We start from the raw sequence: 19,136 nt of genomic DNA, 5'->3' as shown, positions 1-19,136 counted from the left end.
CTAGAAGATACTCTCCATTGAACGTGAATGCTGGAAGTAAAACCAAAGGTCGGGTTAGACACGGGTGAGGTGCTGGATGATTTGGGTGACTAATGTAGTGCCTCTCTTTAAGAAGGGTTGCAAGGAAAAGCCTGGGAACTACAGTCCAGTGAGTCTAACATCTGTGGTCGATAAATTACAAGAGAGGATTTTGCGGGATAAGATATACATTTGGATATTCAGGAGTTGATTAAGGATAGTCGGCATGGTTCTATACATGGGAGATCCTGTCTTATGAATTTTGATTACAATTTTTGAAGAAGTAACCCAAGAAGTTTGACAAGGGCAAAGTTGTAGATGTTGACTATATGAACTTCAGCAGGGCTTTTGATAAGGTTCTGCCTGGTAGTCTGCACTGGATTGTTAAATCACATGGGATTCAGGGAGAGCTTCCTAACTTATTACAGAATTATGTTCATGGGAGGAAACAGAGGGTGGTGGTGTTGGGAGATTGTTCTTTGGACTTAAGACCCGTGGCTAGTGTGTGACTCGGGGTTCCGTGCTGGGCATGTTTCTGGTTTATACAAATGATTTGGATGAGAATATACAGGGAATGATTAGTAAGTTTGCAGATGACACTCAAGTAGGTGGTACTGTAGATAGTGAAGATGGATCTTGATCAGCTGGGCAAGTGGGCTGAGGAATAGCTAATAGAGTTTAACACAGATAAATACGAGGTGTTGCATTTTAGAAAGATAAACAATGGCAGTACCTTCACAATGAATGGTGGGACCCTGGGGAGTTTTGTAGAGGAGAGGGATCTAGGGTTACAGGCACATAGTTTCCTGAAAGCAGTGTCATAGGCTTTTGGTACACTAGTCTTCAACAGTTAGGGAATTGAGTACAGAAGTTGGGACATCATGTTACAGTTCCACAAGACGTTGCTGGGGCTCAAGGGCCTGAGCTAGAGGGAGAGGTTGGGCGGCGAGGACTTTATTCCTTGGTGCACAGAAGGCTAAAGTTTGATCTCATAGAGGTGTATAAAACCATGCGGGGAAGAGATAGAATGAATGTGCAGTCTTTTGCCCAGGTAGAGGAATAAAAAAGCAGAGGATATTGGTTTAAGGTGAGAGCTGCAAGATTTAATAGGGATCTGAGGGGCAACCTTTTCACTCAGAGTGTGTATAGAACGAGCTGCCAGAGGAGGTATTTGAGGCAGGTATGATTATGAACATTTAAAAGACCCTTGGACAGGTACATGGATAGGAAAGATTAGAGGGTTAGGAGCCAAACATGCACAAATGGGACTAGATCAGATAGGCATCATGTTTGGTTTGGATGAGTTGGGTGGAGGGCCCGTTTCTCTGCTGTATGGCTCTAGGCCTCTAATATATTTAACAAACAATTAGAATTACATTTACTATGTCAAATAATAATAACTAAAATCTGGATTGATGTGCCCTGTCCCATTGGATCACTAGAAGATGCCTGCCCTGCTTTTGGTATTATGATCTATTTACATCATGATTGGAAACGACACTTTGTCTTTCCAACCTTCACAGTGGCACAGTTGGTAGAGCTGCTGCCTCACAGCGCCAAAGACATGGGTTTGATCTTGACCACGGATGCTGCCTGTGTGGAGTTTGCACGTTCTCCCTGTGACTGCGTGGGTTTCCTCCCGGTAATCCGGTTTCCTCCCACATCCCAAAGATGTGCAGGTTTGTAGGTTAATTGGCCTCTGTAAAATGCCCCTAGTGCGTGGGGATTGGATGAGAAAATGGGATAACAGGGTGACCAGCTGATCAATGGTCGGCGTGGACTTGCTGTATCTCTAAACTAAACTAAACTAAACTGACCAGACTTGTTTTAGGATATGATTTTGAATGATTTATGCATGTGAACTTGATTCAACTGACTGCTCTACATCGTGGCACCAGAAGGTTTATGGGCTTGATGGCAGGGAACAGATGTTGGGTAAATCATTATGTTTGTTCGGGCTATTGTATTAGATATGCACCCCCAGCTTCCAGTTCCACTGAATTCAATAATGCCAAATATTTGTCCTGGAGAACTCTGAGGAGGTTAATGCACAGCTCTGATGAAAGATCATTACCTTCTGAAACATCCATTTTGCCCATTTCTCCATGGATGCTTCCAGCGTGCTGAGTATTTTCACAATTTTCTGTTCCTGAACATACAGTACCTACTCAGTACTAGTGAGCCGTCAACAACCGAGGTGGAGGATATTTGTCAATGGCCTATGCTCCCTAGAGGAGCAAAGGGGTTAAGAAGAAGTGAGCCATGTGAATTTTTAATTGCCTCTCAGGCTACTTGTACGGAATGTTGAAGGGGATAGGATTGAGGAAATACCTATCAAACATAATACCCTTACTGAATTGCAGATGAAGCTGAGTTTTTTTTCCCCCATCCCTCTCTCAGATACATAGGGGAAAGGTGCACTGAGCAGTTACTATGTGGGGGGAGGGAGTGGGAGGGGGGGGGGGTCTTACTGTTTAACAGTTATTTTTGGATGAGATCAAATTATTTAAAAGGTGCAAAACCCAAAGTGTTGGAGGAACTCGGCAAGTCAGGCAACACCTGTGGAAGGAAATCGACAGACAACATTTCGGGTTTGAAGAAGTGTCCTTCAGATTGAAGAAAGGTCCTACCCAGAAACGTGGCATATCCATTTCCCTCGACAGATGTTGCCTCGACAGATGTTGCCCCGACCTGCTGAGTTCCTCCAGCACTTTGTGCTTGGCTCAAGATTCTAGCATCTGCAGTCTCTTGTTTCTCTCTTGTTTAAAAGATGATTGGACGTCTCAGAAATATGGAATGGCAGTTCTCCTGTTGGATGAACGTGTCACAAATAGACGACAACATTTACATTTAAAACCGTGAACTCGGAGAATGCAGCTTTTGATCGGTGTTTGGAGCATAATCCCTTTCCCTAAAATAAAATCATCTACTCAAAGTAATTTTTTTACAACTCTCATCTGCAATACAAGCTGAATGGAGGAATTGAGCAGCTAATTTTGGAGACTGTACAGTAGGTTTTGAATCTACCAAGTAAATGTCAATGAAGTTGTCAAACATTTCATTGGCAAACTTGAATTTCAAATCGTATTATAATGTTTTCTTTGATTAAGTAACCGCAGCAGTCAGTATGCCAACATGTCCATAGGGAAACCTCAGAATAACGACCAGAAACATTTCTTGCCTTCAAAACAAAAGTCGCTCACATAATTTGTTCCTTCTGCACGAGTATGTGTTTTCTAAGAAAAGAAAAAGCAAATATCTGGAGCAGTTTCATCTTGAATGCATTAGTGGCAGTGAGCAAACGTCCCTGATGCTCGTTGACAGGTCTCCATCATCTGGTACGTGGTCTGCACTGGAAAGTTGTTTACTGAGTTACAGGATGTGCCAGAGGCTGTGTGGATGCTGAGGCGCGCCACTAGTTCTTGAGTGGAATCGCAAGACTGCTTCTCGGCATCTTCTGAGTTTATGGAGGCCAGGCTTCTCTGCTCTGCTCTCTTCTGCAAACGCCTACTCTTCCTCAGCAGTCCCAGGTCATCTTTGAAGTGCGGGTTGAAAAGAATGTAGAGCAAGGGATTCAGGCATCCTGGCAACGGGAGGATCACGAGAAGTATTGACTTGACTACGTCAGGACTAATAACCATGAGGTTCAGCAAGGAGGAGAATGACAGGAAAGCCACGGGGCAATATAGAATGCAGTTAGTGAACAGCAGCCAGGCAATATGTTTTACCATCGAACTGTCCCAAAAGCTGTGCAAGTCTCCCTTTTCCAGACCACAGTAGAGCTTTGTGTAGGTTATCGTCATGACAAGGAAGCAAAGAGAGTTCAACAGGACCAAAGCCACAAGAAAGCCTAAAGTGGAGGGCTCACCAAAAGGTAAAGGAAAGCACAGTGGAGAAATGCTGTAATCTCCAATATGGAACAGTGGAAGCATTGCAACGACGCACGCCAGAATCACGCAGAACGTGGACGCTAGCTTGACGCTGCCTAGGGTCTTCCCTTGCCTTGCATCGCATTTTGAGGACAGGCTGCGTTCCACAGTTGCAACCGTGAGGAGGTAAATGGACAGCTCGGAAGCAAAGACTGAGAGAAAGCCTGCAACTTGACAGCCAATTCCATGCTCCCACCACGCTCCGTATTTTGCGAATCTGCCTAATGTTAATAGATCCACAATTGCCAATATACCACTGTAGAGACCCATTAGCAAGTTTGTCACTGACAGCAGACCTATGAGAAGTTTGGGTGGGGTAATAAGTGCTGGAGATCCAAAAATGGTTGTGCCAACCAAGCCGTTGCAAACCAGAGAGAGCAAAACAATGGTCCATACACCAAGGCGTATCATCCAGCTGCCAAACAGGTGTTCACAAGGCTTGAAGGGTCCTAAAATTAATAAAATTAATTTGTGTTAGTATATTAACAGTTTTACCTTCATATCTAGATAAACCCATACCATGCTGGTGTCTTAGACTGACCAATTATAGTCAAGGAACACCAGAGTCAAGTGGCACAGTTGATAGAACTACTGCTTCACAGCACCAGAGACCCAGGTTCGATCATGGCATCGGCCGCTGTCTGTATGGGGTTTGCACGTTCTCACTGTGACTGCGTGGATTTCCTGTTGGTGCTCTGGTTTCCTCCCACATCCCAAGGACGTGTAAGTTAATTGACCTCTGTAAATTGCTCCTAATATGTGGTAAAGCGGATGAGAAAGTGGGATAACACGGAACCAGAGCATGCAGGTGATCAACGGTCAGTATGGACCCGGTGGGCTGAAGGGCCTGTTTCTATGCTGTGTCTCTAAACTTAACTAAAGATTTGAGAAAACTATAAACGAAGCTAACAATTTCATTACCCATAAATTCAGTTGTTCTCAGCAGTATGCTACACAGCAATGGGCTACTGATGCTCATTTTGGGAAATGGATTGAGGAATGGGCATTTGGACTCTTGGGCTTGGCAACTTAGGGGAACAGCACACTGGTGGTGTGGGAAGGATGGGATTTTGGGGAGTGTTTGGTACAGTGCAGGGATTCTATCCTGACACATGAAATTGGGTTATTGACTTACTGCAGTTCCAGTCAGATATTGTATTGCCTAAACCAGATTACTCTGGGAGAACATTCTCTTAGCCATTCCCATAATAAGCTCCCCTTCGCTGTCCTATTGAAAAGATTCATTTTAACACAAGATTGTAAAACCATTATAGACACACAATGCTGGAGTAACTCAGCGGGTCAGGCAGCATTTCTGAAGAAAGGGAATGGGTGACATTTTAGGTCGAAGCCCTTCTTCAGACTGAGAGTCAGGAGAGAGGGGAAACTAGAGGTATGAAACAGTTCAGAACAATTCGGAGCCGTTACCGTTGACCAAGGAAAGGTGGAGCCCACAATGGTCCAATGTTGGCTGTGGAAGACGTGAGTCTGAAGAAGGGTCTCGACTCAAAGTGTCACCTAATCTTTTTCTCCAGAGTTGCTGCCTGACCCGCAGAGTTACTCCAGCATTTCATGACTATCTTTGGTGTAAACCAGCACCTGCAGTTCCTTCTGACACATTGGAAAATCATTATTCCTTTCAATGTACCTGGTGTTGGAGTGCATTGGACAGAATGGATTTTTGGATCCTCTTCAAATTCCATTAATAAATCATCGAGTTCCTGATCATCTGTATATCACAAAGTTCACAAGTTACACACCATACTTTGTGTATATAAACATCAGGCAATTGATAATTATATTTTAAAAAATGCCACGACTTATTTTCTTAATATTTATCACTATTTCAAACAGTTTATCTTTGTCTTGATGACATTTTCTTGATCCATTCACTAAAACACAATTTTAAATGTTACCATTTGTGCTGTTTATTTCTTCTAAGAGAACAACTAGAAAAGACATACTGTACACTAAATGTTTTTGAGTTAAACCAGACCAGTCAGTTTAGCTCGCATCAATCAAATAACAAGTAAAATAAACAAGAACATTTAACAAAAAATCAAAATGCTGCTGATGTTGGAAGTCTGAAATTAATGCAGAACATGCTGGCAACACCCAGCAGGTCAGACTGCATCTGCGGTTAGAGAAATACGGTTAATATTTCGTGTTGAACAACCATTCTAAGAACTGGGAAAGGGATAAACTAAGTTCGATTTAGGTTGCAGAGAAGGGGAACTCCGTAACCTAAAACAAAAACTTGTTTTCTCTCTTTCCATGTTCTGGTGAAGGATCTTCCACCTGAAGTGCCAACTCTGGCCCTCTTTTTGCAGATGCTGCCTGACCTGCTGAGTGTTTGCAGCAATTCCTGTTTCTAACAACACTGAACCGTTACCTTGACCTGATAGCATTCCAGCATCCCGTTTATGAGCTTCATCATCGCTATTTCTCTCCACCTGCTCCCACTGATTTGCAAGTTTGTAGGAACCTTCACAAGAGCTGTAGGCACAGCATTGGTAAGCATACGGCATCTCCAGCAGCCTGTGAGTTAAAATGTTGAAGCATTAAAATAAGGAAACGGCAATAGAGGAAAAAAGCATTAAACTATCCATGTTTTTCGGGGAGAGGTGGGGAGTTGCTGAAGGTGATATATGGAAAGTGGATGTGGAGGCAGGGCCATTTTTACAGCATTATGGGCCCCCGGGCAAAGCAGTGTACTGGGGCCCCTACCGTTACTCTCCCCCACCCCCCTTTCCCTACCAGCGCCCCCCTGTCGTGCCGGCGAAAAGCACTTACCGAAAAGCACTTAGTGATGGACTTAGGGTGCTACATTGTTGCGAAAAGTACTTACAGTTCACTGTGATAAGCACTTAGGGATGGAAAATGTTGCGAAAAAACACTTATTGAACCTACATTTTTAAAGTAGTATTTATTTATTGCAAGTCACTTAACATACACAGATCAGCATGGGGCCCCTATGCTCGTGGGGCCCCGGGCAAGTGCCCATCAGGCCCATGCGTTAAGACGGCCCTGTGTGGAGGGAATGTTTGCAGTAGTGGGAGAGTATAGAACCAGAGGGCACAGTCTCAGAATAAAAGGACAAACCTTTACAAAGGAGATGAGGAGGAATTTCCTCAGGCAGAAGGTGAATCTGTGGGATTTATTGCCAAAGGTGGTGGAGGTCAAGTAATTGGGTATTTTCAAGGTGCTGTAAGGGTATCAAAGATTATGGGGAGAGGGCAAGAAACTGCATTCCATTTCAGGCTGGCATGAACCATGTCCACTGTTCACCAAGTAGTAGAGGGTTCTCCCGACCCAAAACGCCACCCATCCTTATTCTCCAGAGATGCTGCCTGACCCGCTGAGTTACTCCAGCACTTTGTGCCTATCTTTGCCAATCAAATACTTTATCCTGAGTAGTGGCAAGCTGCTTTTGCATTATTTGAGCTTTGTGTATCCTGGAAAAGGAAAAATATTTTATCATTGGCCCTTATTCACAAAATGCTGGAGTAACTCAGCAGGTCAGGCAGCATCTCAGGAGAGAAGGAATGGGCGACGTTTCAGGTCGAGATCCTTTGAAGGGTCTTGACCCGAAACGTCGTCCATTCCTTATCATTGGCCCTGATCCGAGGCTTGTAGATGGTGGAGAGACATTGGGAAGTCACGGATAGAAATTGACCCTCGTTATTGAAAGGAATGATGAGTTCCATTATATCTGTTCTGATTATTGAATTGAGTTATGGGAGTGCAAGACATGTGAAAGGGATACATTTGACATAGGAACACTCATTTAAACTCAAACTACATAAAGGATTACAAAAATGTGAACCTAATTATTAGTTCAATGAACATACTGCATTATCATTGTTGCCAGATCCACTAGAATTTCCGTGATTAGTGAAGCAATTATTAATTTTGAAGGCCGTTGTGAAATAAAAATACATTGCTGCATTAAAGTTTTGGAAAAATAAATTTATATCATCTGCATGTTTTTGTACACATGCTTAGATTTTCTTTTCTGTTTTCATTTCAGTGTGCATCCAGGGTCAATGAAACACATCTACAAACTTCGTAATGTACAGGAAGACAAATCAAGTATAAAGTGTCAGATCTGACCGAGCCATTAATTTTTACAATGCAATTTCAACAATGGTGAGGAATCAACTGGTTTTGCCTGATGAGGGGTATTACACTTGATTTCATTACACATTTCATACTCCTAGTTGTAAACCGTACAACAAAACACATGTATTGAAAGAGGTTTTGCCCCCAATAAACTCGAGCCTTAATTTAGACGCACAGCAAACCCTCAACAGGTAGAAGGGAAATAATGAGTATCCTTACCTCAAGTTATGGAGGGTCTCTATAGGCAGCAAGTCTTGCAGAGCCTGGTTGCCTGTTACTTTCAGGTGTGTTAAGCCACTTAACCCAGACAGAGGGAGAGATGTCAAGAGGTTGAAGGTGAGGTCACTGTATGAAAATAATATCGGTAAGTGAATTAGTTCCAAATGTGTCTTACATTTGGTAATCTGGAACGCTGGCATTTTCCTGCAAATGTCATGACTGAAGAAATTTACTATGTTAGCAACTAAGAGTGTAAAGAAAAATACCAAGTCTCCTGAAACTATGTGCAGCTTCACATGTAAGTAATACTGCTGGACGATTGAACTTTACAGAGGAAATGTCAAACAAGTTTAGACATGCTGCAGAGAAATGTTGTTTCACCTCCACACTGCTTTTATCTAGTCTTTTCTGAAGTCTAACAAGCGACTGGTGTGAATTGAATGGGATTTAAAGGTGCAGCATGGAAACAGGCACTTCACCCCACTCTGTCCACTCTGACCCATTCACTGGTTCTTTGTGAGCCTGCTTTCTAGTCCACTCCCTAGACCCGAGGGGTAATTTACACAGGCTGATTAACCGCATGTCTTTGGGATGTGGGAGGAAACCGGAGCACTGGACGCAAACTCACGTAGTCATGGGGAAGAACATGGAAACGCAACACTGACACCACTCGAAATCAGGTCTCTGGCCCTGTGGGGCATCAGGTCCACCAGCTGCACCACCGTGCTGCCCCTAATGGCAAGCATACATTGCATTCACATAGAACCTCCACATCCCTTTCTGGATCTCCTGATGTATTTTACAGCTTCTGAAATAGTCCTGAATTCACACACCCACTGTTGCAAGATAGTATGGTGAGCAGCCAAGTAATGCACTGCGCGCGCACACGCACACGCACACGCACACGCACACACACACACACACACAAACAATTTTTTTGTGATGTTAATTGAGGGATGGTTATTTATCAAGGCACCAGGAATAATCCCCTACTCTTTTTCCAAATAGTATTATGAAATCTTTGACATCCACCCATAACGGCAGACAGGGCCTTATTATAACATCCTATTTAAAAGCTGGGTTCTCTTGCAATGCAGCAATCCTTCAGCTCCTGACGTTTTTGAGTTCAGGCCACTGGATTGAGAGGGTGGCACAAATTGAATAGTGGTTTGCTTGCACTGGTTCATCATCAATTATTGTCCCAATACACAATACGTGAGAAATCTTGCTCTGGTGGAAATTCTAGCAAGTATGGCTCACAATTTACTGAGTAGTGATTAGCAACCAGAGGGTCGGTTTGTTTCTTTAGCCAGAGGGTGGTGAACCTATGGAATTCAATGCCACAGATGGTGGTGGAGGCCAAGACATTGGGTATTTTTAAAGCAGAGATTGTTAGGTTCTTGATTAGTAAGGGTGTCAAAGTTTACAGGGAGAAGGCCTGGGATGGAGGGACTGTCATATGAGGAAAGATTGAAAAGACTAGGCTTTATTCACTGGAGCTTAGAAGGATGAGAGGGGACCTTATAGAGACGTATAAAATCATAAAAGGTCTAGACAAGCTAGATGCAGGAAAAATGTTCCCAATTTTGGGGGAGTCTAGAACCAGGGGACAGTCTAAGAATAAAGGGGAGGCCATTTAAAACTGAGGTGAGAAGAAACTTTTTCACCCAGAGAATTGTGAATTTGTGGAATTCTCTGCCACAGAAGGCAGTGGAGGCCAATTCACTGGATGAATTTAAAAGAGAGTTAGATAGAGCTCTAGGGGCTAGTGGAATCAAGGGATATGGGGAGAAGGCAGGCACAGGTTACTGATTGTAGATGATCAGCCATGATCACAATGAATGGCAGTGCTGGCTTGAAGGGCCAAATGGTCTCCTCCTGCACCTATGTTCTATGTTTCTAAGGCAGGACAATGGGGTTGACAGGGAAATATAGATCAGCCATGGTCAATTGGCAGAGCAGACTTGATGGGCCAAACGGTCTAACTTCTCGCACGTCTCATGATCTTATGAACCACTCAGTGATGAGCCAGCAGCCTTGCACTGCTCTTCTAGTGAGTAGTGCACCCTTTAGGTATCTACCTGCTTGTAAAACAATTCCATATCCTCAATAAGCCCACAGTTAAGCAATTGAACATGGATGTTCGGACTCAGTCCTGGAATTAATTTCTTTTTGGTGATAAAGCCAGTCTAAAAGACAACGGAGTACGGTAAAAGATGCGGAAAATAACAGACAAGGATAAACTAGCTCAGTGGCTGGTGAAGGCAGCCTATGGCACAGGCAAAAATCAATCAGGATCTAAATGTTGTAACTTTACATTAGGGGACGTAGTTTTGAGAACTTGCGACAACTTAATTGCTTGGAAACCATCAAACTTTCAATTTATATGGAGCGTAAACTATGAGAAAAATGTCATTCTATATTTACAATTAGTGATATCCGCAGAGTCAACACTTACAGTTTGATTAAGGATGGTGAAGAAATAAATGATTCCGGATGAATAAATGCAATCTTGTTCCAGCTGAGGTCACTAAATGTGGGGGGATACACAGCGATCATCAGTGAAGTGTGACCATCTCCGTAAACTTACGTTTAGCACATTGCAGTGTTTATGCATTCTAACAGTGAACTCAAACAGGGGTTGTTTAGACTATTTTTCATAAATGTGCTTTGGATTAGGGGAAAATTTCACCACACTGCGTTTCTGGTGGGAAATAAAAACACAACTTTTCCTTGATCACACATGACTGATTTTACAAAAGTGAAATATGGTGGTTGCTGGAAATCTGAAATTTAAACCAATGTTACTAAAAACTCTCAGGAGGGGGTTAGGCAGACTGAGAGAAACAGCATGAAAGTTTGGTGTTGATGATCCTTAGATTAATGGTCAGTAACTAAATTGTGAATGTTGATCTCTTCACCAATGCTTCTTATTTATAGAGTCATGCAGCATGGAAACAGGCTCTTCGGCCCACTGAGTCCACGCCGACCAGCGATCATCCTGTACATTAGCACTATCCTACACACTAGAGACAATTTATAATATTATTGAAGATTCTTACTTTCAATTCTGAATTTATAATCTTACTGAAGTCATCCAGTTATTAATGATAGAATCATGCAATGTGGAAACAGGCCCTTTTGGCCCAACCTGCCCACACCGACCAACATGTCCCATCTACACTAGTCCCACCTGCCTCCGTTTGGCCTATATCCCTCTAAAACTATCCTATCCATGTACCTATCTAAATGTTTCTTAAATGTTATGACAGCACCTTCCTCAACTACCTTCTCAGGTGCTCGTTCCATACAGACGCTGGTTTACACAAAAAAAAACCAAAGTGCTGGAGTAGCTTAGCGGGTCAGACAGCATTTCTGGAGAACATAGTACAGGTATGTAGGTTAATTGGCTGGGTAAATGTAAAAATTGTCCCTAGTGGGTGTAGGATAGTGTTAATGTACGGGGATCGCTGGGCGGCACGGACTTGGAGGGCCGAAAAGGCCTGTTTCCGGCTGTGTATATATATGATATGATATGATATGATAGGTAACGTTTTGGATCAAGCCTGAAGGGTCTCAACCTGAAACATTGCCTATCCATGTTCTCCAGAGATATACCTGACCCGCTGAGTTACTCCAGCACTTTGTGTTCTTTTATTCAACTGAGAAGTTTTGGTTCTTAATCAATAGCACCAAAATGAAATAATTGTTATCTGTTTGGTACTGTTTGTGGGATGCATGCAAAATGGTCAATGTGACAAGTGCAACTGTACAAATTAGATCATTAAATATGGGACAATTCCAAGATACACAAGACATTCCTATTTGCATTTCTTATGCTCATTATCACCCTCATTTGCCATTTTAGCATTTAACTTTCAAAGATCTGATCAGACTATGCAACTCATTTAACATTTCAGATAAAATAAACCTATTTAGGAGTGGCATAATTTCCAGAACATAAAGCTTCTCATTGCAAATGCTGAACGGAGAGGTCTCGGATGAATACTGCAGGTTGATTTATTTAAGTAAGTCCCCGATGCTTGTTGGATAAATAATCTGATTAGCTGGCCTAAAATGCCAGAGGTTTTCATGACTGTATCTGACTGTGTAGCTGCTTAAAAAGGTACATACTTCTATGTTGCTTCTGTAATACCCCATGAATTTCAGGGGAACATGGGAAGCATTACTTGGCGAGCCCGATACTGAACCATGGGGATTACTGAGCAGATGATTTGAGTTTTTACATTATTGAGTTCAGAACTGTGCACAGTATTTCATGTGAGGTCCAAAGCTGGGAGAGCAGTCAGGAAATAGGAGTGGGAGGGAGGAGGGGGGGGGGGAGGGAGGAGGCTAGAAACAGCAGGGTATATATCTGCAAATGTGCACCTGGGTTTAAAAAATGACTATTCTCCCCTTGGAAAGCGCAGGCTGTCCATGATAATCTTAGCCAAGTAACCAGTCTAAATGCACAAAGGTTTGCGGCTGATTCAACCAAGGGAACAGTTGCATCGTTAGGCAATGGCCACGTGTCCACACTTACAGGCATGGGTCACATAGGAGCGATTAACATTACTATTAGTGACAAAACAATCTGCTGTTTCCAGTCGGCATTGAACCTGGTATAAAATCAGATCCATATTGATCGCTAAGTTGTGTCACCATTTCCAATTGAAAAACAATGTTATTGCATTCACAATTACCAATATTCCCAATTCTCCCAACAAAGAAATGTTTAATGACAACTACTTCTCGTTTTTTTGTGATTGATGTGGTTCAGGTTGGCACGTTCCTTGGGGATACTATGCCTCAGGCGATGCACTTTTTATTTCCATGATGCAGTCATGGTCATTAACATTTAAATCCTAGAATAAATTCAACCCACGCCAATTCAGAAACTCAAGAGGCTAAAAAAATAATGATTCTATTTTGGGCTGTTGACCTCTAAATTTTTTTGTTTGTTAGTTCTCCTTGATGAAATAAACTAACTACAACATAGTTTCCAACCTCCGATGCTGTCTGTGTGGAGTTTGTACATTCTTCCTGTGACCGAGTGGCTTTCCTCTGGGTGCTCTGGTTTTCTCCCACATCCGAAAGATTGGTTGTTAAGTTGTGTAGGAAGGAACACCGAAGATAGACACAAAATGCTGGAGTAATTCGGCGGGTCAGGTAGCATCTCTGGAGAAAAGGACTAGATGATGTTTCGGGTTAAAACCCTTCTTCAGACCCATACCCATCACCTAATCCTTTTCTCCAAAGATGCTGCCTGTCCTGCTGAGTTACTCCAGCATGTTGTGTTTATCTTCTTTGCAAACCAGCATCTGCAGTTCCTTCATAAACATTTTGTCCGCTCCACTGCAACATCTCAACGTCTGCCTACTTTAAAGAAGTTCTCCTCCTCTCTCCAATGGGAGTTCCTCCAGTCTGAAGAAGAGTTTCGACCCGAAGTGTCACCTATTTCTTTTCTCCGGAGATGCTGCCTGACCCGTTGAGTTACTCCAGCATGTTGGTTGTTAAGTTAATTGGCCACTGTGAATTACTCTTATTACAGTTGGATGGTTCTAAAATGATCAGGATGCTATTGGGCAGGCTGAGGGAATAGAATACAAGAGGAGATTTACCAGGTTATTATGAAAACTGGATCATTTTATTGTCGAGACAAGGTTGGATTGGCTGGAGCTGTTTTCTTTGGCTCAGAGGAAATCGAGTGGAGAGACTTACTTGTGGTGTGTACAATTATGTGGGACTTGGACAGAGTAAATAGGAAGGATATATTTCCTTTAATAGTGAGCTCAATGTCAAAGGGCATAGATTCAAAGTAACTGAAAAGATGAGGTTTTTGTTTTCGCCCAAATTATAATGATTGGAATCTGAAACTCGCGGCCAGGAAAACTGATCGTGGGGATAAATAACCTTCATCATATTTACTATAGCTGGAGCACAGAGGTCTGGAGGCCTCAGGCCCAAGCAATGGGAAGATGTGTAGGAAGGAACTGCAGATGCTGGTTTAAACCGAAGATAGACACAAAAAGCTGGAGTAACTCAGCAGGACAGGCAGCATCTCTGGAGAGAAGGAATGGGATTAGGCTGTGGTAGCTCATTTTAGACGAGTACAAACGTGATGGGCCAAGTGGTCTTTCTCAGTGGTTTAAATTTGCTGTGATCCCATGTGTTTCTCCGTTCCATGCCACCGTGCTCTCTTCATGGGTCCACATGTTATTTCAGAAGTCCGATCAAGGATAGTGTGAGGGTCACCAAAGAGGTAGATAGCGAGTCCTGCGTGTTTGGTGATAAGCCTGGATGGTATAATGGTATTAAAGGCAGAACTATAGTCTACGAATAGTAGCCTGACGTTGGTGTCTCTCTTATCCAGGTGTTCCAGTGGAGAGAGATTCAGCTTTAATGTTTACAGGTTCACAACCTTTCATGAGAACTCTGTTTATCACTGAGACAGTCACTTCTCAGCTGTTATAGGCAACTGAACCATCCTACCTACAACTAGAGAGCAGTCCTGAGCTACTATCTACCTCATTGGAGACCCTCGGACCATCTTTCATCGTACTTTACTGGAATTTATCTTGCCCTAAATGTTATTCACGTTATTCCATTTATCAAGTATTTGTACACTATGGATAGCTTGATTGTAATCATGTATTGCCTTTCCGCTGACAGGTTAGCAAGTGGCAAAAGCTTTTCACTGTACCTCGGTGCAGGTGACAATAAACTAAATTAAACTGGTGCTATCTCCACTGGTGCTATCTTGTAGGATGACTAGTTCCAGAATTATCAGGGTTATTTCAGGTTTCCAACATCTGCAGTCTTTTGCTTTCCCAAATGCTACCTTATTTGCTCGAGCTTGCCACCACTGTGTGTGGAAACTGTGAAATGTGCATTGTGACCTGCATGCAATTACTGTGACAGCTCCTTTCAGAAGACATGCAACATAGTCTAAAGATAAGCAACAGGTTAATGTGGTATGGAATGGGTTTATACACCTCAATTGTACACCTCTTTACTTAATCTCCTCTGCGCTAAACCCCAGCCAATTCCGCTTTGCCCCATTTCACCTCACAACAGCCTGGTAAATCCCTTCGTCCCTGCAACCCATAACTGAGCCTGGACTTCTGGAAACAACCTTTTCAAAAAGCAGGATGCCATAAAAAAACTTCTTAGCATTATTCGGTATCCACAAAGCCTTATTTTTAGCCAATTTGTGCGTTTTGAAGTTTCCGTCCCAATTTTTGCATTCAGGAGAGCAAAGAAAACCTGACAGCAATTTCTAGCATTTGTTGTAGATGCACAATTGCAGGGGTACCTGTCAGAGTTGCCCTGCTACCTCACAGGGTGCATTGCTGAGTTCTCACCGATAGACTCAGTACTAAAATCAAGGCAATGGCAAGAATGTTGGGGCCCTTGCCCACACGTTAACATCTAATGCTAACAGAAAAATTAAGGGGTGGTACATTAAACATAAGGCAGATATGAAACGGTGTGACAAGATATAATATTGATATAGATGAGTGTAGTGGTGAGATGTAAACATGTCTATCAAATTAGATCATGTCAGCTCTTAAAGTGAAAATACCAATACTCCCAATGGTAATACATTCTTGTTGATCACGCAGCATTGAATTGAATGCTTCTAAGGACATAGGGAGAGACATAGAATGTGCAAGAGAAGGCTGTCAGTTCACAGAGCCTACGTTGCCTTTTCCTAAGACCAAAGCAAACTGTTCCTGTCATCCATTCTTTCTCCACAGCCCTGCAATTTCTTCTCTTAAAGTGTTCATCCAGGTCACTTTTGAATTCTCTTACTGGAATTGATATCTAATAACCTACCACATAACACAATCTAAATCGTTACTATTCCTTAAATAAACAAAGATTTCCCATTAGCCATCTTTGACCTTTTGCAAATCATCAATCTCTGTCCTTTGGTTATCAATCCTTCTCTCGTGGGAAATACTTTCTCTTCATCAAAAGCTGTGGTAACCGTTCACAAATGTAAATAACTCCATCAAAATTCCCCTCCATACAAAAGAGCTCCAGTCCAACTAAATAACTGTAAAAATCTCTTCTACGATATTATTCTCATAAATATCTCCTGCTTCCTCTATTTTCATAACATGGCACCCAGAATCGCAGGCAATAATCTGCTTTGGGCTGAGCCAATGTTTAATTTGGTCGGGACTTACATTTTTCAGTTAGGTTTGCGTGTGTCGTTCTCATTATGGGCAGCAGTTTACAAAATTGACTATTTCTGCTTTAGGTTTCTCTAAAACTAATTCCAAAATCATGTAGTGACCAACAATTACAGATTAGTTAGGCCAATAGCTTAAATATTTTATTGATAAAATCATTATATACTTCTCGTAACTGCAAACCGGTTCGGTTTCTGGCCTATTTCCATTTTACTTTCCGTCCTTTTTCACTGCAATCTCGCCACTGACCAGTCCATCCCACTAACAAACGGGGTGGGTCAGTGGTGTACTTTGAAAGCCACCTCCAGCACTGTTAAAGTTAAATGAACAAAGATGTAAATTCTCACCAGACAGTGTTTGGCTCACGCTCAAGTTCCACGAGCAGAAAACAAATTCCTGGTATCTTTTGGAGATTTTGAAATATAGTTGAAGATCACAGGCAGCTCAGAAGACAACCCCGATCTTATGGGTCTCTTCTTAATGCCAGAATACGTATTTAATATTGTTTCAGTACAAACTCATCAATCAAATAAAACATGGCCTGGACAATTGTCCGTACACACTGCAACCCTCGCCCACTTTATCAGATCAGGGCACTACTGCTTCAAAGCATGTCCCTGTTAAATAATCTGTTGTTCCTCTCTTTGCCAGTCGCCAGTGCTTTGAAGTAAAAGAGAAGATCTAATTTTTGGAACAATGAGCATTTATATAGACCTGATGTTTTCAACGCTTTCTGGCCAGCTTCCCCTCTGCCGCACCATAGAAACATTTCTGCTGCCCCACGTCTTGTTCGCCCTTAAAATAGACACAAGATGCTGGAGTAACTCAGCGGGACAAGCAGCATGTCCGGAGAGAAGGGACCGGTCACCCTTGTCCTTGCTGGCCCATACTGACTCCTGGTCTGGTGAAAGTTGACTTTAAAATTCCAACCCCGGCCTCCAAATCCCTTCTCAACCTTGTCTCTCACTATCTCCTTAACCTCCTTCAGCTCTCCATGCTTTCAACCAAAGATAATAGAGCAGAGCAAGATAGACCACTCGAAACCCTAAAAACTGTAGTATGTCACGGCGCCATTTTAGTAGGCAGAAACTTGCAGAAACATTTAAAAAGAAAAATAACAAAAATCTGTGAATTGATAGATGAGAAATATTCTGCATTTTTATGGTATCATCACACATACTGTTCCCCCAAAACATTGATTACACTGCGAGAGGCATAACAGACGGTGGGATTTGCCTACTAAAATGGCTCCTTTGCGTACTACGCTTCAGTATAGGTGATTTCGATGGAGTGGTCTATCTTGCTCCACACTATTATCTTTGCTTTCAACACCTGTGAACTCCTCCCATTGTGGTGTCTGGCCCTTTCCCAGTTTCAATTGATTCTCCGCCAGCAGTCGAACTCTCAATGACCTCAGCTTGGGCTCTAAATCTCCTCCCTAACTCTTCCCTCACTGCTGCATTTCTCTCATCCTTGAACACGGCGCTATTGTATATTACCTGCTATAATCACTTATTACCTGTTTATAATTACCTCTCAGAGGATTAAAACTACCTCAGGAACGTTAAAATATTTGGTAAGCCGAATTACAGCCATGGAATCGTATGGCTCAGGGACAGGCCTTTCGGCCTTCGCTCTGCAAGCAGATCATCAAATGCACATCTTACTGTCTCCGACTACATTCTATCTCCGTCCCGCCTACTCCCCTGACATCAGTTTGAAGAAGGGTCTCGACCCAAAACGTCACCCATTCCTTCTCTCCAGAGATGCTGCCTGTCCCGCCGAGTTTTGTGTCTACCTTTGATTTAAACCAGCATCTGCAGTTCTTTCCTGCACATCTACATTAATCCCATTTACCAGCATTTAGCCCGTGCATTCCATGCCTTGGCGATTTGAATGTTCAACGCTGCACTTGCATTTTTTGGTTCCTACTGGGATCCAAGCTAATTTTATTCATTGTTATTAAAACAGATCATCCAGGAACCTGAAGCATGAGCTACTCACAGTGATTGCAGGGCGCTGAGCTGCCGGAAAGTGTCCTGCTGGATTTCATTAATCTTATTGTGATGCAGGTCACTGAAAATGGAAATGGTTTGAGAAATGAATTTTAAAGAGTAGACTTCAAATGTCGGAGGAATTTTTGTTTGCTTAATGTAAGAGGATTCCAGATGGATCTGAAAAACACTGCACACACAATGATCCTGCATGCACCATTAACTTGTGCTCACCAGAAAGAGGCATAAATTAATTCTCTAACGGAGAAACAGAGTCAAGCTTACTTAGAAATGCAAATAATAGAAATGGAGTAAGCCATTCAGCCCCTTGTGCCTGGTTCACCATTTAATAAAATCGTGGCTAATATTTTCTCTCAGTACACTTTCCTACACCGTAGTTTTTGATCCAACTTACAGCTTCTGAAGTTTTCGGCAGTCGGAGAGACTTGGTAGTTGCTCAATCCAGTTGTAAGACAGATCTCTGTTAAACATAAGAACATTTAAACCGTGTGCAGATACAGGTTGCAATTTTAGTTTTTTTTAAAACGTAAATATCACAATTGAATTCATGAAGTTAAATAGTCCAGAGACATTAATATTATAAGGTAAAACATCACTCATTCAGGTCAATGAAAATTCATCACTGATTTTCG

General features: G+C 42.4%; 1 protein-coding gene across 1 annotated transcript in view; it reads right to left on the bottom strand.

Annotated features, from left to right (window-relative positions):
- Positions 1-2,732: 2,732 nt before the first annotated feature.
- The window catches only part of LOC144603699 (leucine-rich repeat-containing G-protein coupled receptor 5-like), a 132,804-nt gene continuing 116,400 nt past the window's right edge, over positions 2,733-19,136 (bottom strand). Inside the window, exons 12-18 of the mRNA XM_078417340.1 lie at positions 18,899-18,964; positions 18,494-18,565; positions 10,747-10,818; positions 8,289-8,414; positions 6,340-6,485; positions 5,596-5,676; positions 2,733-4,396 (exon numbers count right to left, since the gene is read on the bottom strand). Of these exons, the coding sequence (XP_078273466.1) occupies positions 3,303-4,396; positions 5,596-5,676; positions 6,340-6,485; positions 8,289-8,414; positions 10,747-10,818; positions 18,494-18,565; positions 18,899-18,964 (1,657 nt within the window). The 3' untranslated portion in view covers positions 2,733-3,302. The remainder of the gene's footprint in view (positions 4,397-5,595; positions 5,677-6,339; positions 6,486-8,288; positions 8,415-10,746; positions 10,819-18,493; positions 18,566-18,898; positions 18,965-19,136) is intronic.

Source organism: Rhinoraja longicauda, chromosome 20, assembly GCF_053455715.1.
Source record: "Rhinoraja longicauda isolate Sanriku21f chromosome 20, sRhiLon1.1, whole genome shotgun sequence".
NCBI classification, from domain to species: Eukaryota; Metazoa; Chordata; class Chondrichthyes; order Rajiformes; family Arhynchobatidae; genus Rhinoraja; species Rhinoraja longicauda.
This window is presented reverse-complemented; position numbering and strand designations above follow the sequence as displayed.